Source organism: Zea mays, chromosome 1 (genome assembly GCF_902167145.1).
Source record: "Zea mays cultivar B73 chromosome 1, Zm-B73-REFERENCE-NAM-5.0, whole genome shotgun sequence".
Taxonomy (NCBI): domain Eukaryota; kingdom Viridiplantae; phylum Streptophyta; class Magnoliopsida; order Poales; family Poaceae; genus Zea; species Zea mays.
Genome location: NC_050096.1, coordinates 75,016,838 through 75,040,285, shown reverse-complemented (window position 1 = coordinate 75,040,285; position 23,448 = coordinate 75,016,838). Strand labels below are relative to the sequence as shown.

At 42.4% G+C, this 23,448-nt stretch overlaps 1 protein-coding gene and 1 pseudogene across 7 annotated transcripts; one reads left to right on the top strand and one right to left on the bottom strand.

Moving 5' to 3' along the window:
* Window positions 1-7,868: 7,868 nt before the first annotated feature.
* On the bottom strand, window positions 7,869-17,361 carry LOC103636484 (diacylglycerol kinase 1). Of its 6 annotated transcripts, none has more exons than XM_008658849.4 (9): window positions 17,006-17,227; window positions 15,072-15,255; window positions 13,982-14,970; window positions 12,634-13,000; window positions 12,490-12,566; window positions 9,188-9,307; window positions 8,926-9,090; window positions 8,697-8,834; window positions 7,873-8,449 (listed from the first exon to the last, which is right to left on the bottom strand). In XM_008658849.4, the coding sequence occupies exons 3-9, from the start codon at window positions 14,939-14,941 to the stop codon at window positions 8,300-8,302; spliced, it is 1,977 nt and encodes a 658-aa protein (XP_008657071.1). In that variant the 5' UTR covers window positions 14,942-14,970; window positions 15,072-15,255; window positions 17,006-17,227; the 3' UTR covers window positions 7,873-8,299. The 6 variants fall into 6 exon arrangements, 5 of the variants coding, with proteins under 5 accessions (XP_008657053.1, XP_008657071.1, XP_035819921.1 ...); XM_035964028.1 differs by having other exon boundaries at window positions 8,701-8,834; XR_002266139.2 differs by having other exon boundaries at window positions 7,908-8,449; window positions 9,188-10,233; window positions 12,634-12,831; ... (1 more) ...; window positions 13,982-15,255; window positions 17,006-17,361.
* On the top strand, window positions 9,561-10,964 carry LOC103636477 (LOC100304417-like pseudogene; annotated as a pseudogene). Its single transcript, NR_135672.1, has 3 exons — window positions 9,561-9,723; window positions 9,809-9,999; window positions 10,682-10,964. The product of NR_135672.1 is annotated as a protein-like pseudogene (transcript).
* Window positions 17,362-23,448: the final 6,087 nt, after the last annotated feature.

The window sequence follows — 23,448 nt, the reverse complement described above, 5'->3', positions numbered from 1 at the left end:
ACGTAAAACGAATCTTGAGATATTTGGCTTATACTCCTAAGTTTGGGCTTTGGTATCCTAGGGGATCCACATTTGATTTGATTGGTTTTTCAGATGTCGATTGGGCGGGGTGCAAAATCAATAGGAAGAGCACATCGGGGACTTGCCAGTTCTTGGGAAGATCCTTGGTGTCTTGGGCTTCAAAGAAGCAAAATTCGGTCGCTCTTTCCACCGCTGAAGCCGAGTATATTGCCGCAGGCCATTGTTGCGCGCAATTGCTTTGGATGAGGCAAACCCTGCGGGACTACGGTTACAAATTAACCAAAGTCCCTTTGCTATGTGATAATGAGAGTGCAATCAAGATGGCGGATAATCCCGTCGAGCATAGTCGCACTAAACACATAGCCATTTGGTATCATTTTCTTAGGGATCACCAACAAAAGGGAGATATCGAGATTTCATACATTAATACTAAAGATCAATTAGCCGATATCTTTACCAAGCCTCTTGATGAACAATCTTTTAACAAACTTAGGCATGAGCTCAATATTCTTGATTCTAGGAACTTCTTTTGTTAAATTGCACACATTGCTCTTCTATATACCTTTGATCATGTCTCTTTCATATGCTATGACTAATGTGTTTTTCAAGTCTATTTCAAACCAAGTCATAGGTGTATTGAAAGGGAATTGGAGTCTTCGGCGAAGACAAAGGCTTCCACTCCGTAACTCATCCTTCGCCGTCGCTCCAAGAGACTCTCCATCTTTGGGGGAGAGAGCAAAAGGACTTCGTCTTTGGTATAATCTTAACTCATTTATTTATGACCAAAGGGGAAGATAGCACTTCGTGGGCTCTAATGATTCCGCTTTTGGCGATTCATGCCAAAGGGGGAGAAAGTAAGGGCCCAAAGCAAAAGGACCGCACCACCACCAATTTCAAAAACTTCGTGTTTTCCAAAAATATTATCAATTGGTTTCCTATTGTGTTCAAAAGGAGGAGAAAGTAGTATTTCAAAAATGATATATCAAAACCCTCTTGAACACTAAGAGGAGGATCTCATTTAGGGGGAGTTTTGTTTAGTCAAAGGAAAAGCATTTGAAACAGGGGGAGAAAATTTCAAATCTTGAAAATGCTTCTCAAAATCTTATTCATTTGCCTTTGACTATTTGCAAAAGAACTTTGAAAAGGATTTACAAAAGAGTTTGCAAAAACAAAACATGTGGTGCAAGCGTGGTCCAAAATGTTAAATAAGAAAGAAACGATCCATGCATATCTTGTAAGTATTTAGATTGGCTCAATTCCAAGCAACATTTACACTTACATTATGCAAACTAGTTCAGTTATGCACTTCTATATTTGCTTTGGTTTGTGTTGGCATCAATCACCAAAAAGGGGGAGATTGAAAGGGAATTAGGCTTACACCTAGTCCCTAATTAATTTTGGTGGTTGAATTGCCCAACACAAATAATTGGACTAACTAGTTTGCTCAAGTGTATAGATTATACAGGTGTAAAAGGTTCACACTCAGCCAATAAAAAGATCAAGTTTTGGATTCAACAAAGGAGCAAAGAGGCAACCGAAGGCACCTCTGGTCTGGGGGCACCGGACTGTCCGGTGTACACCGGACAGTGTCCGGTGCACCACCGGACAGTGTCCGGTGCACCAGAGGACTCCAACTCGAACTCGCTACCTTCGGGAATTTCTCAGGCCGACGCGCTATAATTCACCGGACTGTCCGGTGTACACCGGACAGTGTCCGGTGCTCCAAGGAAGCGCGGCCTCCGGAACTCGCCAGCCTCGGGAACGCGCAACAGCCGCTCCGCTATAATTCACCGGACATGTCCGGTGTGCACCGGACTGTCCGGTGCATCCTCGGAGCAACGGCTATTTCGGCGCCAACGGCTACCTGCGATGCATTTAATGCGCGCGCAGCGCGCGCAGAAGGCAGGCGCGCCCATACTGGCGCACCGGACATGGAACAGTACATGTCCGGTGTGCACCGGACATCCAGGCGGGCCCACAAGTCAGGAGCTCCAACGGTCAGAATCCAACGGCATTGGTGACGTGGCTGGGGCACCGGACATGTCCGGTGTGCACCGGACTGTCCGGTGCGCCATCGAACAGACAGCCTCCACCAACGGTCAAGTTTGGTGGTTGGGGCTATAAATACCCCCAACCACCCCCACATTCATTGCATCCAAGTTTTCCACTTCTCAACCACTTACAAGAGCTAGGCATTCAATTCTAGACACACCAAAGAGATCAAATCCTCTCCAATTCCACAAAAGGCTTTAGTGATTAGCGAGAGAGATTTGTCGTGTCCTTTTGAGCTCTTGCGCTTGGATTGCTTCTTTTCTTTCTCACTTGCTCTTGTGATCAACACTCAATTGTAATCAAGGCAAGAGGCACCAATTGTGTGGTGGCCCTTGCGGGGAAGTTTTATTCCCGGCTTTGATTTGAGAAGAGAAGCTCACTCGGTCCGAGGGACCGTTTGAGAGAGGGAAGGGTTGAAAGAGACCCGACCTTTGTGGCCTCCTCAACGGGGAGTAGGTTTGCGAGAACCGAACCTCGGTAAAACAAATCCGTGTGTCACACTCTTCATTTGCTTGCGATTTGTTTTGCGCCCTCTCTCGCGGACTCGTTTACATTTCTAACGCTAACCCGGCTTGTAGTTGTGTTTATATTTGTAAATTTCAGTTTCGCCCTATTCACCCCCCCCCTCTAGGCGACTATCAAGGACGATGCTTGGAGAATTCAAGACGCTCGAGCGGTTTTGGTCGGAGGCTGTGAACACAGCTTGCCACGCCATAAACCGGCTCTACCTTCATCGCCTCCTCAAGAAGACCTCGTATGAACTTCTGACTGGTAACAAACCCAATGTCTCATACTTTCGTGTATTTGGGAGCAAATGTTACATTTTGGTGAAGAAAGGTAGAAATTCGAAATTTGCTCCCAAAGCTGTAGAAGGGTTTTTACTAGGTTATGACTCAAATACAAAGGCGTATAGAGTCTTCAACAAATCATCGGGTTTGGTTGAAGTCTCTAGCGACGTTGTATTTGATGAGACTAATGGCTCTCCAAGAGAGCAAATTGATCTTGATGATGTAAATGAAGATGATGTTCCAACGGCCACAACACGCACCATGGCGATTGGAGATGTGCGACCACAGGAGCAACAAGAACAAGATCAACCTTCTTCCTCAACCATGGTGCATCCCCCAACTCAAGATGATGAACAAGTTCCTCAAGAAGAGGCGTGTGATCAAGGGGGAGCACAAGAAGAACAAGTTATGGAGGAAGAAGCACCACTGCCCCTCCAACTCAAGTCCGAGCGACGATTCAAAGGAATCATCTCGTCGACCAAATTTTGGGTGATATAAGCAAGGGAGTAACCACTCGCTCTAGATTAGCTAATTTTTGTGAGCATTACTCGTTTGTCTCTTCTATTGAGCCTTTCAGGGTAGAAGAGGCCTTGTTAGATCCAGACTGGGTGTTGGCCATGCAGGAAGAGCTCAACAATTTCAAGCGAAATGAAGTTTGGACCCTGGTGCCATGTCCAAAGCAAAACGTTGTGGGAACCAAGTGGGTGTTCCGCAACAAGCAAGACGAGCACGGGGTGGTGACAAGAAACAAGGCTCGACTTGTGGCAAAAGGTTATGCCCAAGTTGCAGGTTTGGATTTTGAGGAAACTTTTGCTCCTGTGGCTAGGCTAGAATCCATTAGAATATTATTAGCCTATGCCGCTCACCACTCTTTCAGGTTGTTTCAAATGGATGTGAAGAGCGCTTTCCTCAATGGGCCAATTAAGGAGGAGGTATATGTGGAACAACCCCCCGGCTTTGAGGATGACAGGTACCTAGACCATGTGTGTAAGCTCTCTAAGGAGCTCTATGGACTTAAGCAATCCCCAAGAGCATGGTATGAATGCCTTAGAGATTTCTTAATTGCTAATTCTTTCAAGGTTGGGAAAGCCGATCCCACTCTCTTCACTAAGACTTGTAACGGTGATCTTTTTGTGTGCCAAATTTATGTCGATGACATAATATTTGGTTCTACTAATCAAAATTCTTGTGAGGAGTTTAGTAGGGTGATGACTCAGAAATTTGAGATGTCAATGATGGGCGAGTTGAACTACTTCCTCGGGTTCCAAGTGAAGCAACTCAAGGATGACACCTTCATCTCACAAACGAAGTATACGCAAGATCTTCTCAAGCGGTTTGGGATGAAGGACGCCAAGCCCGCAAAGACACGTATGGAAACCGACGAACACGTTGATCTCAACAAAGGAGGTAAGTCTGTTGATCAAAAGGCATATCAGTCCATGATAGGGTCTTTACTTTATTTATGTGCTAGTAGACCGGATATTATGCTAAGTGTATGCATGTGTGCTAGATTTCAATCCGACTCAAGGGAGTGTCACCTTGTGACCGTTAAGCGAATTCTTAGATATTTAGTTGCTACGCCTTGCTTCGGGATCTGGTATCCAAAGGGGTCTACCTTTGACTTGATTGGATACTCAGACTCTGATTATGCTGGATGCAAGGTTGATAGGAAGAGTACATTAGGGACGTGCCAATTCCTAGGAAGGTCCCTAGTGTCTTGGAGTTCTAAGAAACAAACCTCCGTTGCCCTATCCACCGCTGAGGCCGAGTATGTTGCCGCAGGACAATGTTGCGTGCAACTACTTTGGATGAGGCAAACCCTCCGGGACTTTGGCTACAATCTGAGCAAAGTCCCACTCCTATGTGATAATGAGAGTGCAATTCTCATGGTGGACAATCCTGTTGAACATAGCCGCACTAAGCACATAGACATCCGACATCACTTTTTGAGAGACCACCAGCAAAAGTGAGATATCGAAGTGTTTTATGTTAACACCGAGAACCAGCTAGTCGATATCTTTACTAAGCCTTTAGATGAGAAGACCTTTTGCAGGCTGTGTAGTGAGCTAAATGTCTTAGATTCACGTAACTTGGATTGATCTATAGCATAAATGTGTTTTATGCCTTTGATCATGTTACCTTATGCATTTATATGATCTATTGCTTATTTATGGTGCTCAAGTTGTGCAAGAAATCCCCGGATCTCACAAGTCCATGTGTGAGTGATGCACATATTTAGGGGGAGATGGGCTACAACTTGACCCCTTGAGACTAACCATGTGTTTGAGTTTACTTGATTTAGTTTCAAGAGTGAATTGAAAGGGAAAGGTGAACTTGGACCATGCAAGACTTCCACTGCACTCCAATGTGAGGGTAACTAACCCCAAGTTCATATCTATGCTCTTATTGCCTTTTTGCTCTTAATTGACAATTTTAGTGAGGCAATGAGGTTAAAGGGCAAAAAATCATCCCATTTTGGTGCTTCATGCTAAAGGGGGAGAAATTAAGGCCAAAGCAAATGGATCAGCTACCACTTGAGAATTTTGAAAATAGTAGAGTTAGAACTTTTGATTTGTCAAAATACTCTTATTTGTCAAAATTTTGGTCTCTTGTGGGGAGAATGTGTGATTATGGAAAAAGGGGAGTTTTTGGCTCTTAATCATTTTTACTCTTGGATTACCTCTCTTTGTGCCCAAAGTGTGTTTGACTTAGAGATGGGGAAATGAATTTGATTTGCAAAAACAAACCAAGTGGTGGCAAAGAACGATCCAAATATGTCAAATCTTGTCAAAGACTATTTTTGTTCTCAATTGCATTGATGTTGCACCTCTACTTGTTGCTTTTTGATGTGTTGGCATAAATCACCAAAAAGGGGGAGATTGAAAGGGAAATGTGCCTTTGGGCCATTTCTAGTATATTTTGGTGATTAAGTGTCCAACACATATTAAGTGGGTTTTTATATACCAAATGATGAATGAAGTGCAAATCAACAAGAAGGTATGTTTCTAAAGACTTAGTACATTGTTTTGGGTACTAATGTATTGTATCTAAGTGATAGAAACAGAAGAAAAAGGATTGGAAAAGAGTTGGTTGTGCACAGCCAACTGCTGCTCAGCCTGGGTGCACCGGACTGTCCGGTGGTGCACCGGACAGTGTCCGGTGTGCCAGACTGGCTTCCGGCGAACTGGCCGCTCTCGGGAAAAGTTCAACGGCGTACGGCTAAAATTCACCGGACTGTCCGGTGAGCCAACGGCCGCCAGCGCAACGGACGACCGCCAAATCCGCGAGCGACGCGTGGCTCGCTCCAACCGTCGGCAGGGGCACCGGACTGTCCGGTGCGCCAACTGCCAACAATCTGCAACGGTCGGCTGCGCCCGATTTGGAAGGGAATCAGGCACCGGACATGAACAATGGCTGTCCGGTGGCACATCGGACTGTCCAGTGCGCCACCTGACAGAAGGCAACTTTGGCCTTCCAAGATTGCCTCCAACGGCTCCTAGCTGCCTTGGAGCTATAAAAGGGACCCCTAGGCGCATGGATATAGTGACTTGAGCCCCATTTGAGTAGAGTACTCCTCAAGTTGTGTTGTGAGCTCAAGTTGTGGCTTGTGTGCGTGATTGTGCTCTTGTGTTGAGTCTTGTGTGTGTTGCTCTTCCCTCCCTTACTTTCGTGCTTCTTTGTGATCATTAATTGTAAGGGCGAGAGGCTCCAAGTTGTGGAAATTCCTCGCAACGGGAGAAAGTATAAGAAAGAAAAACACCGTGGTATTCAAGTTGATCATTGGATCAATTGAAAGGGGTTGAGTGCAACCCTCGTCCATTGGGACGCCACAACGTGGAGTAGACAAGTGTTATACTTGGCCGAACCACAGGATAAATCACTGTGTCTTTTGTGTTGTCTTTCTTTGTGACCATTGTGGTTCACAAAAGCTCGGTCCTTAGCCACTTGTTCCTATTGCACTAACTCTTAACCAAGTTTTTGTGGCTACAAGTATTTGATTTTTACAGGATCACCTATTCACCCCCCTCTAGGTGCTCTTAGGGCTAGATATCGAGCCGACTCAACTCGTTAAGATAACGAGGCACAGAATCAGCTCGGCTCGTTTAACTCGTGAGCCAAAGCAGAAAAATTTCAAAGTAATTTAACAATAGAAAATATTAATTATACTCATAGTTTTACAGACCACATCAGTGTAACATCAAATTAACACAACTTATCACTCATCAATTCACTATTCACACATATGTTCAGCAGTTTAACCCACTTATATTCACATAGACCAATTTAACACGTAGACACAATTCATCGATCATTAGTTTAACTCATAGGTCATAGACATCACACATATGTATAACATGTTCATCAATTATTACGTACATGATATGCATGTAGTTTTGTTTTGCTGAAACGTGATAGCTCGTTTAGCTCACGAGCTGGCTCGTTAACGAACAGAGCTATGATGTCAGCTTAGCTTGTAAAAAAATTCAAACGAGCCGACCATGAACCGAGCGAGCCGACGAGTCAAGAGCATTTCATCCAGCACTAACTCCAACAGACTATCTATGTAGTTTGGCTAGTCAAAGTGGCTAGCCAAATTTGATAGTGAGGGAGCTAATTTGGAGAGTCGAATAGATTGACGAGTTAGATAGCTAGTCTATTAATTGGAGAGTTATTTTTTAGCAGCGAAAATTAGTTTAATGAGCTATTTAGCTAGTCTCTTGAAGATGCTCTAAGTATGACTTTGATTTTTTTTTGAAAAAATAAATAGGACGGTCAAACTTGGTGATAAAAGTTAAACGAATTATAAATTAAAGAGTATAAACCAACCTATAGTTTTCTTGAGGTAAGAACTTCTTAAAATATTCATGGGAGATAGGAGTGATTTAAAATATGATATTTAAAAAAAGTTTATCTCACCTCCATTCTTGTATTAATATTAATTTGTGCTGTTTGTAAATTAGTTCGCATCTAATATGTTCTCTTCTTGTACATATGTTTTCTTTCGTCTTAATTAAAGGACAGAGCTCCTATCATTAAAAAAAAAGGTTACAACCAAGCATTCAAGCCCATCTCGTTTACATATGGGGCACCAACCGAAGTGGCAGCGACGCAGCCCTAAAAATCCATCCAGTCAACCTAACACGGAATGGCAGGCCGCAGGCGTAACTAGTTTTGCACAGAAGGAAGGAACTGGCTTACCCGAGGTCTACACACCATACATAGCTGCACACAACATTGCCTCGCTATTTCCAAAACGTGAACATGACCCCAAAAAAAAAAACTCTATGTGCACGTGGACACGTCCCTCCGGGCCTGTATCTTCTGCTAACAACATGATCGAGCTCATGTTGAGATCACAGATCCTCGTACTAACCACCGATGTGCAGGCAGAGGCAGGAAACCGTTCTTCTGCGACGTCCGAATGAGCGGCGCTTGCTTCATGACAGCCGTAGAGCCATTTCTCGGAGGAGGGCTTTCTTCTGCGAAGCAGTGATTACATGGCTGGACTCTGCATGCTCAAGGACGTCGGTGATCATAGCAGCGGCATGACCCAGTGGCTCTTCAACTGCTCTCCTCAACATAAAAGCCTGAATACAACGAAAACAAAACAAAGTAAGAAAACCCAACCACAAACACTCTGACAATGAACCAGCAATTCAACTTAGGGGGGGGGGGGGTGTTTAGTTTCTAGTCCCTAAATTACCGATAGAGTTTTAATTTCCTTATTTGGCAATTTAGGGAATAAAATAGAGGGACTAAAAATAGTCCGTAGAAACAAAACACCCCCTTATATATTATGTGATTTGCATGGTGAAGAGCAAGGTCAGAGTAAACCTGCCCGTGATGAGATATCTTGAGCGTGCAGGGCTGCTGGACCCAAGGCTCACCGTCGACTTGAACGGGGAAAGGGGCAAACATCTGTATCTTGATCGACTGGCCTTGCGCGATCCTCCGCGCCCGAGAAAGTCCAACCTAGATGCAGTTTAGCAGTTCTTTTTCATTTTAAGTCCCCACCATTCACTCCATCCTTCAAAGGATTCTGAAATATCGTCACTTCACTTACCTGGAGTGTTCCCAGATGCCATGCTCCTGTAATGCTGACCACTTCGAGCATCTTGTCATGGATCGACTGCGGGTCAAAATCTTCGGGATCCTCACCCTCGTTTTGCCACAGGTCAACCCCTCCCATGTAGCTCGGGATGTTCGCGACAAGCACGCCTTCCGAGTCCTGAAGGATCCATAGCCAACTAGTAGTTTAGTGCAACTAACCATGTAGTAATGGCGGTGGTCTACATGTAATTAGTCACAATTCACTCCCGCACAACCTCTGGTATCTCGATCTCGGTGCCATCGACTTCCAACCGAACTTGCCATGGTAAGTCCACAAAAGCCCTGTCAATGATGCTCTTGGCCCCTTCCCTCGCATATAGCACCTTATTTAAGAACTGATGAAGCCCAACAAAGAAACATAAGAGTCATCTTAATATTTAATAACTAAAGATTCTCTTTAAAGCCTCCGCGTTAGTCCTTAATGTCTTACTGAGACGCGCTAGAGGGGGGAAAAAAGACATATCAGGACTGGTTTGGCAGCCCAAAATCCAGCGGGTTTCCTGGCCTTTTCTCCTGGGAGAAAGCCCACCAGAAAATTGTCCTCGGATTATTCATGTGTGTCATTTGGCAGCCCAATCTCGTGCAGATATTCGTTCCATTTTCCCGTCGGAAACAACCCTGGCCTTAGGAGGCCAGGCGATTCTCCGCCGCCTCGTCTCGTCTTCGCTATGCACCAGCACCTCCGTCGCTCCAACGCCCTGAGCGCCTCCGTCGTTTGATTCCGGTTTGCTTCTGGTTTCTGCCGCACAAGGTACGTTTCATTCTGGTTTCTGCCGCACAAGATCCGCTACCTCTTGGACCCGGACATCTACACCGACGGCAGGATCTCCGTGCAGGGCATCGACGTCGTGCTCTTCGCGCCGGACGACGCCAAGGCCACGCAGACCGCCGACCCGAACAGGAAGAAGATCAAGCTCCATGCAGGGCATCACCCAAGGCCACGCAGACCGCCGGACGACTCCAAGGCCGGATCTCCGTGCAGCCGTGCAGGGCATCACCCACAAGAAGAAGATCAAGCTCCGGCGAGGTCAGTACCTACCTACCTTCAGATCTGGACCTGCTCCTTTGTGTCCTAGTCGTACCATTACAGATTGCTCTGTACATCGTAGATTGGCAGTGTTCTGAATATCTATAGCAGGCCTGATACTTCCTATATTTGTTTCATTGCTACATACATATTAATTACACGAACATTCGATCTATAAAAAAAGTACAAGTGATACTGTAATATACGTGAGGAAGTATCGGAGGATACTGCAATCTGAAAAAAATTGAAATATGATACTAAAATATGAGATTTGCAATTCATGTAGATTGATTTGCAATCTGAAAAAAGATTGGGGAGGTGTGTAGATTAATTTCACAACTGATCGCTAGCACCAATCAATGCCAGTTCATCTAGTGGTCAGAATGTATTGGATTTGGAGGAAGGCATATGGGCTTGTCGGTGTCCGTCTGGACATTTCCTATTGACATGGACATTTTCTTCTTCCTGTGAACGCATATCTCCATATTTTTCTTCTATGTTTTTCATTATTCCTAGAGCTAGTTGCCAGTGGCTATATTTTGGAGATAAGGTAGTCAAAGTATGTTAAGTTAGGTGTCATAAGCTTAACATCCACTTGTAGGTTCCAATGATTGGAATTTTTTGCATACCGACTTCTGATTGATTTGTTGCATGTTTGTTTTAACACTATGCTTCCTTGCAGTACCTCTTTCCATCTCCTGTCGCTGCCTCTACCATATCTATCTAAAGGAACAAATTTGAGCGCATCTTCTGTTGACAGTGACTTTAGTTTGCTATTGGTGCTCCAGTAAGAAAAATAGATGTATTTTGTTGATGGTGGCTTCACAATCTGGCACATGACTCATGAAAAGCTTTGTTTGACAAACTATTGTGAAGGAACAAGTATACTGTCTTTTACTACTTCAGTTTGCTTGACAAACTATTGTGATGATGGATAAAGTGTGATGTGATGATGGATAAACCAATTTACTATGCTTCAGTTTACTTTGTTTGATTTTTCCTGATTTTTTGAAGTATTATTTATAGCATCACATAGCTATGGATGAACCATTTTCTGATGATGGATAAAGTTCTCATCCAATATAGTAGTATAGAGTTGCTGCTGGCTATGTTTTGGGACTAAAACAGCTTTGGACTAAATCCTTGGTTGCCAAAGGGTGGCAGGAAATTATATCCTAGTGGGGAAAATCCTCCATGGAAATCGAGGTGCCATTTAAATCTCATTGGTGGATTTTTTTTCCATGGGTTTTTTCCCTATTGCTGCCAAACCAGTCCTCATAGAAATTTTTCTCATATGGAACGAAAATAGCCAACCATTAATTGTAGTAGACTCGGACCATCATTGACAATAATACATATTTTGTATTTCAAAGATACTTGTCCACTTTTGACATTCTGAAAGGAACCTCCTAAATTTATATCGAAATTACCAAATCTGCCATTTTGAAAATACCCTAAAGTGAACCCCCTAAATCTTCCATCTAAATTACTCACCTATATCATTGTGAAAGATGATTTGAACTATTCGCTAAATTTTCATCTAAGTTGCCCCAATTTTAATGTTATTAAAATAACCAAAAGTAAGCTAATAATTCTACATCTCAATATATATCCCAAAGTCCTCCTACATATGCTTCTAGGTTACCCACTTCTACATTGTTGATATAGAACTAACTCAAGGTAAACATGCATGATACATACGACCATTGCATCATGCGGACCACATCATATCAATTTCCATGTCAAACACAGCTCAAACTAAGGTACGGAGGTGCTACGCAAAGGGGAAAGCACGTATGGGGATGGAAAAGCATATAGAATAGATGGTACAAGTCCAGAATTGAATAAAGATAAAAGTATCTATGAATATTTCGTCATAATATGAACGATAGAGAGCAGAGATACGCTATTCTGAATAGCACTAGGAACAAATTTTATCCACAAACTTCTAACAATTATGTCCTTTTAAAATTATTAGCCCGTGTAGAAGCAACACATTGCTTGATGGGCTAGTTATGATAATCACCCACTCAACCAAAAGCTGAAGGTATCACACTGAAGCGATCAGATTGCCTCAGTCAACACTGTCAATTCAAGTCCAGTTCAATTGGTTCACCATTAAGCACTACTATACTCAACAATGACATGTAGTTTAGGCATGAACCAATGGCACCCAATACTCCAATATGCCTACAAGCACCTCAAAACTTAAAAGGTTCTACAAGCTAATTCACATATTTACAGGAGATATAAAAGTTAAATCTTCAGAAGAAATTTCGAGCAGCAAGCATCCACAAGCCCTAACTTACATCTGATAACATCAAATTAACACCACATTTCAAGTAACAGGCAGCTGTACTACTTTTGTTTCTTAAACAATAAATGTGAAAAGTGACCACTTCACAAGTATAGATTTGTGAAGAAGCTAAACATTAAAATTAATGGCCAACTACTGTATGTTGCTTATGATGGGTACAGTACAAACATTACCTGACTGTAGAATTTCTCAGGATTTCCCTCACGGAGATTATGAATGTCAAGGGCAACTTTTGCATCACAACCGATACCTGTCACCATAGTAAGCTAAGGTTATTCGACAAGGAGCGCCGATAAACGAAGTTTCTGTGTACCTACCGAGATAGTTGTTCATGTACTTTACTAGAAGCACATTCTTTGATTTCTTATCTTCTACTGTCACCTTCCATCTATCAAGGATAGTGACTGCTGCATGCTCTATGTCATGTAAAATTGTGCAAAGGCCACCTTGCTTCTCAACAGCACCTAGGCCACCTCCCCATGATAAAACTCTCGAAAGATCATTGCCAGTGCCAGCTGGAAGAATTGCAATGGGTGGAGGTGATTCATAATTTTGCTTATCTATCGCGTCAAGAACCCAACCAACAGTACCATCACCACCACACACAAGTATTCTGAAATGTGGTACCTTTCTGAACAAAAATAATCCTGTTTCTGGCCCTTGTGAAGAACTTAATTCAAAAACCTAGATGAATGATATGAAACATTAGAAACACAGAAATCATAAATATCTGAAGCATTTACTAAGGTGGGTGCTAAAATACATATGAAAACAGAACATTTTTTCCCGAAAGGCCAGCAAGAGTTTTACTGAATTATATTAGAAGGATATAAGACAAAAGGATTGCAGGCAAACCCCCTTTGACAGTATCTACATGACTGTACCCCATGGCCTTACAAGCCAGGTTGGACCAAAAACACATCACTAGGGAAAGAGCCCTACCCGCAGAAAGACCACAGCCCCATACTCCACGGCCTTACAAGGCAGGTTGGACCAAAAACACATCACTAGTGAAAGACCCCTACCCGCAGAAAGACCACAACCCCATACTCCACGCCCTTACAAGGCAGGTTGGACCAAAAACACGTCAACTAGTGAACCACTACCCGCAGAAAGATGATGGCCTGGAGGCCCAACCCAGAACCAAAAACAGAACACTAGCCTTCAAATTCCAAGCACGTTGACAGCTTCTGTTCAGCTGTGTGCCTACGTTTTAGTAGGATGGAAAACAAGTCTCCTACACATGATCCAACAGCAGAAGATGTAGGCAAACGGTGTTGCTTCTTCAAAGGGTTCAAGTTTTTACACACTGTAGATGCAGTAAATTATACTAACTGAATTACCTAACATCCAAAAAAAAATCTAGGCTTACCACTCCCTCTTTACCATGCGGTTACTACTTACTACTGATTAGCACAGAGAAGATGGATTTTATTTTTAAGTGAAGCCATCACTAGAAACATGACAGAAGGTTGATTATGATGATTTCCTCACATAATATGAACTGATCCAGCACCAAGTGGATGATTTTAAGTAATTGCATGCACCCAACTAGTGATGCAATGAGCATATTCTACAAAATTGAATATATTGGTAGCATACCATGTTGCCTAGCTGAGAAGTGACTCGACTTAAAGTAAAGTTTTGTGTGAGAAGTATCATGACCTGCACCGGATTCAAAAGAAAATGTAGCTTGTGCTTGAGAAGATCTCCGCGCTGAGCCCCACTTTTCTTGTTGATAAAAATTAGAAGGGGTCTGGAATCAGCAGGCAATTCAGACAATGCGTACTTAAGTTTAACTTCACCGGTCTCATCATTACCGAGCCTTCTGGACTCCGATATGAGTTCTCTACCATCACTCTCACTGCTATCATGCTCATTCTCAGGACTCCTTTGAGCACTGTCGCCAATTGTTTTTAATTCTCCAGCCCTCTGGTTTGAGTTCAACGTGGTATCACTTGATGAATCATCGTTGCTGTCAGATGAAAATCTGTTCTGATGCTTCTCCTTTTTAGTTCGGTTTAAACGCCCCCGCACAGTGGTTGCAAACTCATTTGCTCCATGAGTTATAGAACTCAAGATGCTACCAGGTTTGCTAATGGCCCGGACAAAAAGTGGCGACAGAATAAGGCGCTTGAAGGGACCAAGGTCGCAAATTTCACCGGTTTCAGTAGCCATGGCAGACTGGCAATCAGCATGCACCAATCGTTGGCACCACATGCAGCAGTATATGGGAGGACCTCCCAGAAAAGACTCACTGCATAACTCCTCACAGTAACTACAGTACTGGCCTTCTTCGGATTGGTCAGCTATGTCTGTCCAGAGTACAGTCCATTGATGGACCACATGTTTGAACCCAAACATTGAGATGCATTTGCAGTCTTTCTGAGAATTTGAAGAGCATATTATGTGCGCAGCTGCACCGCAAACATTGCAGCGGTGAACCATATTTTCTGATGTCATCATCTGCCCAAGGGGCTGAGCAGGTGAGATAGATTCCAAGCATACACAGCACATCATTCCTTTTGCACGAATCAATGATTCTGTGTTCCAAACATGTTCAGCAGTAGGAACCTCATGGTTTCTTTCAAAATTCTTCCTCTTCGATCTGGCAATTATTTTCATCCAGCTTAAACTGATCTTTCGCCGCCACACTGAAAAGAAATGAAAAAATGTCCAAAGACCGACTAGGCCAACAGTGAACCAAGCAGCAAGTGGTATCCAGAACTCTGATGGAGTAGGGGCTCTACTGTACCAGTGGAACTTGTGCATTTCCAGCTGGTCTTGCAACCAGACCATTATCACAATGGATGGGCCAAACAATATTTTATTCTTGAATCGTGGACATGGACCATAAGAAACTATAGCCTTTCAACCATGGCAATCTTGATCAGAACATTAGGGACAAGGTCAATCACATGGAAGCATGTGAATGTCTCCTGCAATTGAACCACATGAACAAAAAATCACAGATATATTTTTTGAACGCAATGGCTTGAATTCTGGCTGTCAACTAAAAAGGAAAGAGTTCAAATATGAGCAAAAAACCACAGATATGAGTACGACAAAGTGTAAAAAACATGATCAACAGGGCAAACAGTCATGCTAGGCAAAAAGCCTTTATGCCATAAGTGGTTAAAGCTTAAAAGTTGTAACAAACACATTAGCTTGACCATGGAATTGCTTAAAACCATATACAGTAGTCAGTAGGTGTGAGCCAATTTCGATCAAGGATAGACTAAGCTCGCATTCACCTTAATAGGCAGCCTAGTGAATTAGGCATTACCTGTGGTTCATAGTTCATAAGTTGAGCAGTTATAGTCTTTTTTTCGCGAGCAGGCCGAAGCTAGTATGTTAAAAAAAATATAACAGAAGCCAGTATTCCATTAAGAGGACAGTAGGGTTTTAACATTACAAGCCTGACGTCCCACTAACACCAGCCCTTCCCTCTGTCAGAGAGGCGAGTGACACAGGGCCGGACAAGGCGCACAACCAAACTACTGGGATTACATTTTTTTTAAATGTTGGACAGCAGACAGACTTCAAAAAAGAGGGCTTGACTTTCCCAAGAATTGTGTCCTTTGTGATAAGAAGAAACTGTGCAGCATATCTTAACTAACTATGTCTTTGCAAGGCGGTTATGGCATGCTACCTTATCCCAAATTGGCCTTACTGCTGTGGTACCTAAGAGAAGAGATGTCTACTTTGTTGACTGGTGGAGGAAAGCTTCTTTAAAAATTCCCAAAGGCAAAATAAAAGGATTCCATAGTGCTGTCATCCTTGGAGCGTGGAGCTTTGGAAGCTTAGAAATAGGTGTGCTTTTTATGAGACTCGACCTTGCCTTCAATCCCTAGAGGAGGGGTTCAGAGAAGAGTGGCAGCTATGGGTTTTGAGGGTTCAATAGTGCTATCATCCTTGGAGCGTGGAGCCTTTGGAAGCATAAAAATAGGTGTGGAGAAAAATACTTGGATTACATTGAGCAGGAATAGTCATACATACATATACTTAGGGTGGTAATGGGCTCTAAATTTTAGAGTATATAAAACTTATGGATCAAATCAGATTAGAAGAGTCGGGCTCTATTCCTATTTATTTTTAAACTAATAAAATTTATTAAAAGTCATAAGAAACATTTGGATCGTGCCACCCCTACGCATACTTGACGCACTATCATAAGCATAGATTGGTGAATGGTGCGTGATAATTACTAAGCAAGCAAAGCAATCTTACGTATATATGAAGCTGCAATAGATACCAACACAGTCATAGTACTTGAAAAGTCATATGAAGCCGAGATACACGGGTTATATACGAGAAATTATATATATATATATATATATAAGTTTATAATATGCTATATACTATTGAAAGCACATAGCGATGAAGCAACAAAAATCTAAAGCTACATGTGAGAACGCAAGAAGTAGTGCTCCTCTTATACACGTCAGTTGACCTCGCAGAGCATGAAGAATCATGGGGAAAGAGAGGAGGGAAGTAACAAACTCCGAAGTCCTATCTTTCCAAGGAAAATAAACTAATTTTCTTTGGAAAAATGAAAATTCCGGAAAATGAGTTTCCCAAACTAGAGAAGAACGAATCTGCGCGGTATCATTTGATCTCCGCAAGAAGCGACCGAAATGGAACCCAGAAATTGACGGGACGGAAAGGAGCAGAGCACCCTCAACTCACAGAATGAAATCATGGATAGGAGAACTGGAAGGAGCGTCGCCTAGCCCTGCTGGCTCCCTGGTCCCTGCCGCGCCCGTCTGTCTCCCTCCGTCGTCCCCGCGCTCCGCGGCCGCTACGTAGTCTCCTTTATGGCTCGCTCCCTGCAGGCTGCAGCTACAGCCTACAGGACGGAGCAGAAGATTGCAGTTGCGATGGACCGAGGCGGAGGTGTATCCGTGTATTCCTCCGGATGCTTCCACGTGGGACCCCGGAATATATTTCGCCGTCGGCGCGGTGACTGGGCAGCGCCGACGGTGGCGATGTGCACACGCGCCATGGTTTGATCCCTTGACGCATGGGGTTGGGGCCGGGCCACCGGTAGAGATGGCGATGGATCCCGGCGGGGACTAAATATTTTACCGATATTTTTCTTATTAAACAAAAACTTTATCCAATAAGTAAACAAGTATTAAACGTGTATCTGTTAACTCGTGGATATAAAATACCTAATATAAACCTTCACCCATATTCGTTGTTTCTTGTGCAACTGTGAAATTAGATATTATTACTATAAATCTAATTACAATCTTAATCATGTAGTTTAATTTTTGCATCCTCCTATGTCTATATTGTTCGAAATTAAATGGCGTGATACTTGACTATGGCACATGATTTTATTTAAATCTAATGTTTAGCATCTAGTATTTTTTAAAGTTCATTAAATTTGTTGAATGATGCAGGATATATGATATATGTCTAATCTACGTGGATGAGGATGACTCGACGTGTGATCTATACCTACATGGGTATGAAGGTAAATTCATATCCACCAGTAAATATGTGTATGTATTTACGAATCGCCCTTTCTAGCCACCGATGTTCACCATTACGTTTTTAATATAGAAAATTTCATTTTCTATCAAAAATTGACTTTTGTATTTTTAAATTCGAAACCGAGATCTCCAAGATTCGCTTCTCAGTCAGCAGTGAAATAGGAAATTTCACCGAATTTCAGTGATCTCCCTACGAGAAGCGGAAGCAGAGAAGATACCTGTTGTTTTCGTATTACGGCCGCTTGGGTACGCCAGCCTAACAATCCACAACGGCTCCTACGTTCCTCTATTTCACCTTCTAAAATTTACATTTTTACCGCCCTCTAAAATATTATATCCTTTAAATCCTAGTTCACGCAACAATTTTCTCTAAATTGATCCCCTATATACAATACATCATATTCTTAATACATTTTAAATTATTATTTTTTACGCATGAATTAATCATAGTCTAAGATATATCTCTATCTCTTCTATATTATAACATCAGTTTCAACAGTCGTCCCACATTATAATTTTACAAATAATCTCTCATATCTATTTCAAATTAACCCGCTGCATATTTGTCGCTTCCGCGCACACGCCAGGCGTCATCCTGCTTTTTTTCTCTCTCCCCCTTATGCCTCCGCCTCTGCGCCACCCCATTATTGACAGAGAGCGTGGGAGCAGACGTCACCTCCCCGTATTCGTCCGACACTAGCCCCGATAGCGACCGCGCAGTGGATATTGCACGTCCACGAGAACGTTTCCACAACATGCGCGCACCATCGTTTTTGCTGTCGTCGGACGTCCCGTTCGTCTTCCCGGCCTTCGCCTTGTTCTTCCTCCCCAAATTGTTGCCCCCGCCCACGGTCGTAGCCGCGAGCCGATCGACGCTCGTCGACGCAGGTACGAGCGAGTCGGTCTTGCTCCTGGCCTTCTTCGTGCGTACCGCCGAGGAGGATACGGTGGCGCTTGTCGCGCTTAGGTTATCTTGGCGATGAGAAGTTCAGGTCTGAGATATTGGACAACCAAGGCATGTAGCGCGGTAGCAGTCGGCATATGCTATAAAGTTGGTGGTGGTGTTGTGTCTCCTCGGCGGGTCCAGGGCTAGGAAGGCACTCGTATTCTCTCGCCCTTCTCAGACTGACGCCTGGTGCGGGTGTCTCTCGGTTTGGAGCTGCTCCGGCTGGGCTTTTTCTCCGTTCGTGTGCTCTCTCCCTATATTTATCTAGCGGTATACTACCTATGTTGCCTCCAGATGCCTAGGTCTTCGTCATGTCCTTCTCCAACAACGAACAAGTATGTCCTTCTTTTCCCTTCCCTTCCTGCTCTACGAAACCTTGGAAGTGGGGGAGGCAAGGGATGTGGGTCGCTTATTTGCTGCCTATGATACCCGTTTGATGGCTCAGCATCGTTTGTCTACATGGTCTTTCCCTTACCATGATGTCGACTCGGTATGCTTCTATCACTTCTACGTACCTGTCACCCTTCCTTCTGTCATTGCAAAAAATATTATGTTGTTCTTCTGTTGTTTTGGGTGTTAGTTTTTTATTATGCTAAGGACTGAACATAATTTGGGTATGTTAATACTTTATTTATTGTCTGCACATGGTTTGTGTTCTTCCGATGATGGCTTGTGGATCCTGCAAAATATGTGTTAGGACTTGGAGATCCATGCGGACACTACCATAGAGTGCTCGTCCCTTGTGTTCTTGATTCTTGCATGCATTAGGTCGTTTCTGAGACCATATTGGCGCAATGGACTTCATGGTGTTTGAGGTTGCTGAATTGGATGGAGCAACAATGATTTGTCACGCTAATAATAAAAGAAAAGGTTATTTATTGGTTTCAAACGTTAGTAATTGTTATGAAGTATCATAATCTGTGTGGAGCGCATCCAGTTTTTATTGATGGCTGACTTTGACAACCACTTTATATTTTGATCTATCTTTTTTATAAGTTTGAGTTTATGTGACTTATTTTAGAAACTTGAGCTAACAAATTTCCTCTTATTTGGTCTCTGTATGGTAGAATTATGCCATTCTATAACCTCTATTCGTTCAATCAGTCAGTCGTTGTCAGTCGTTGTGAACTCTCTTCTAATCGTTACTTTTATTGGTCGTATTGTACCAAGACATATTGGATAGAGTAAACAACGACATCAGTTAGTCAAATCAAAAAATATAATGCGGAGAGCGGAGACAATCAATAAAAAAATCTTAAAATCTTTTTGGTGGATAGTTCACGTGGGTGTGGGTCTTGTTGTAAGCCGTCGTAATACACGGTCAACCGACTAGTATATATATATATATATATATATATATATATATATATATATATATATATATATATTAATTATGTGTTTAGTTTATAGTTTAGAGTCTAAAAAGTTTAAGGAGAAAAGAGAAAACACCATATATTTAGGAGTAAGAGAACCTGTCTTTAGGATGCTATTTAGGGAGATTATCCTAAAGTTTTAGGCCTTATTTGGAACTTTGGATGGTCTTAGATTTAAGTGGTTTGAAGAGAATAGAAAGTGTTTAAATTCCTAATAAATTAAATCTCCATTTAATATATTTTAATCCACTTGATCCCACTCATTACTAAAATATCTAAATTAGACATTAGGGACACCGGTGTGAGTAGATGGGCAGTCTTGCGACACACCGTGTACTCCTTGTAACCGATCAATAAAAATGATAAATACGAAAAACATGAAACAAAGAAAAACAATTTGAAAAATAAATAAAATAAACTATAAGAAAGAAAAACGCTGAATGAACACAAAATCATGAAAATATCTAGCCATATGAGAACACCGAATGTATCACAAAAAACATGCAACAAAGGAAAATATAATTAAAATTTGTAACAAAATAAAAAAACTAGAAGGAAGGAAAACAAAGAAGTAATCGTACGAATCATATCGTAAAAATCTAGAAATATATCATACAAAATAGAGAGCCAAGAAAAGGAGGAAAAAAGAAGAGAAATATAATTGAGAAACCCACATACGTACTCCTACTTCTACTTGTTCCATCGTGGAAAACTGGACACGTTCATGTAATCATGTCGCTTGCAGCAGCGTCCGCACACGTGGGCGACGCTCAGTGCAGCACGCGGGATCCCTCCTGGTCGGCGGGCGGGACCGGTCGGACGGGAAAAGTCGCGACCACTGCAGCGCACAAGGGCGAAGGAACGGGACTAGATTTTATATTATAAAATTTAAAAATTAATCGAATTATGACCGGACTATGTTACTATTTATATTTAATTAAAATTAAATAAAGGTTAACGAAGATAAATATTTAAATCATCATTCATTACTAACCCTATCTGCACAACGGAGACAAAGGTAACGGCAACGGGAATTTCCCGTCGAGAAACATTTTTCCATCTTCGTTCCCGTGACGGAAAATTTTCTCACGAAGACCCTAGTCCCTACGAACCCTATCACACGTGTTATTATTTCATTTTTCCATCTTCGTTTCTTTCTCATCCCTGTTTCGGATAAATTCTGACAAAGATTGTGTCCCGTTTAAATTAGTATAATTAGGATGTATGTCTTTTTTAATGCAAAATATTGTGATTTATGCATATTATCTCTACTACTTATTAAATTAGTAAGGGTTAGGCTGCGTCTAGCTAAAATTAAAAACACAAATGATTCTAAGGGGATTCAAACCCGCGACCCCTCAAGCAAATGTGATTGTAGCTACCACTACACCACATGTGTGTTTATGTCTACATCTATGACAGTAAAAACATCTATTACATCTCTCCCGAAGCTCACATACTACCACATGTGTCTCTCATTATAAAGCATGCTACGAGTAAATTTAAATTTTTTATTTTCTAACTCATGCTCGACAATTTTAGTTGTTAATTTAACTATGTGATCATTTTGTTCTTTAATTATGACAAGATGATCATTCATAACATCAATGTTAACATCTCTACATCTAGTGTAAATTGTGACATGCTCAACATTAGATGTAGAAACATTGCAAACATTCAATTTTTCTATCTTAGCATTTAAACTAGCATTTCAGTTCTAAGACAGGAAATTGAATCATTGCAAATATTAAACTCTTTAGATAAATTTTCACATTTTTCTACTTCAAGAGCATTAGCATTTTTAGTAACAAACTTCTTATTTTCCTTAATGAGCAAGTCCTCTTGGCATTCCAGGAGATCATCCTTCTCGTTAATGGTTTCTATCAATTCATTAATCTTTGGTAAGGTTTGCAAAAAGAGAAGTTAAATCATCATTATCATCACTAGAACTACCCTTATCATCGGATGTAGTGTATTTGGGGGTATCTATAGAATGTACCTTCTTCTTCTTGTCATCCTTAGTCATGAGGAATTTATGGCCGACGTTGGGGAAGAAAAGGCCTTTGTTGATGGCGATGTTGGCGGCGTCATCGTCGGAGGAGGAGTCGGTGGAGCTCTCCTCGGAGTCCCATTCCCGCCCCACATGCGCCTCACCACCCTTCTTCTTGTAGTATCTCTTCTTCTCCATTTTCTTCTTCCCTTTCTTGTCGTCGTCCCTGTCACTGCCACTTGTATATGGACATTTAGCAATAAAGCGACCGGATTTACCACACCTATAGCAAACCCTTTTGGAGCGGGGTTTGTAGTCCTTCCCTTTCCTTTACTTGAGGATTTGCCGGAAGCTCTTGATGATAAGAGTCATTTCCTCATTGTCGAGCTTGGAGGCGTCTATTGGGAGTCTACTTGGTGTAGACTCTTCTTTCTTCTCTTTCCTTGGTTTGAATGCAACGGGTTGCACATCGGGTGTGGAGGTGGCGCCTTGCTCCAAGTTGACAATGTGTTTGGAGTATTTGATCATTAGTTCAAAGCTCACAAACTTGCCAATCACTTCCTCGGGGACATCTGTTTGTATCTAGGACCTACACGAATTAATTGAACTTGAGTGCAATTATGAAAAACAAGAGATCTTAGAATAACCTTGACAATTTCATGGTCATCCCATTTAGTGCTCCCGAGGTTGTGCACTTGGTTGACCATTGTTTTGAGCCGGTTGTACATTGCTTGTGGCTCCTCTCCTTTGTTAAGGACGAATGGACCGAGCTCTCCCTCGATCGTCTCGCGCTAGGCTATTTTGGTCACCTCGTCCCCTTCATGCGCCGTCTTGAGGACATCCCAAATTTCTTTGGCATTTTTCAACCCTTGCACCTTATTATACTCTTCTCGGCACAAGGAGGCGAGGAGTATAGAAGTTGCTTGGGAAGTAAAATGCCTTATTTAGGCGGTCACATCGCAGTCGTAGTCCTCGTCGCCCACATGTGGTGCATGCGCTCCAAACTCAACAATATCCCATATGCTTTCATGGAGTGAGGTTAGATGGTGCCTCATTTTATCACTCCACATACAATAATCTTCACCATCAAAATACAGTGGCTTGCCTAGGGGTACCGAAAGTAAAGGAGCGTGTTTTGGAATACGAGGATAGCATAGAGGCATCTTACTATACTTCTTGCGCTCTTGGCGCTTCGAAGTTGTAGGCTCGGCACCGGATGTAGAAGGTGATGAAGAGTTGGTCTCATAGTAGACCACCTTATTCATTTTATTTTTCTTCTCGTCACCCTTTTAAAGTCGCCTAGAGGGGGGTGAATAGGCGTA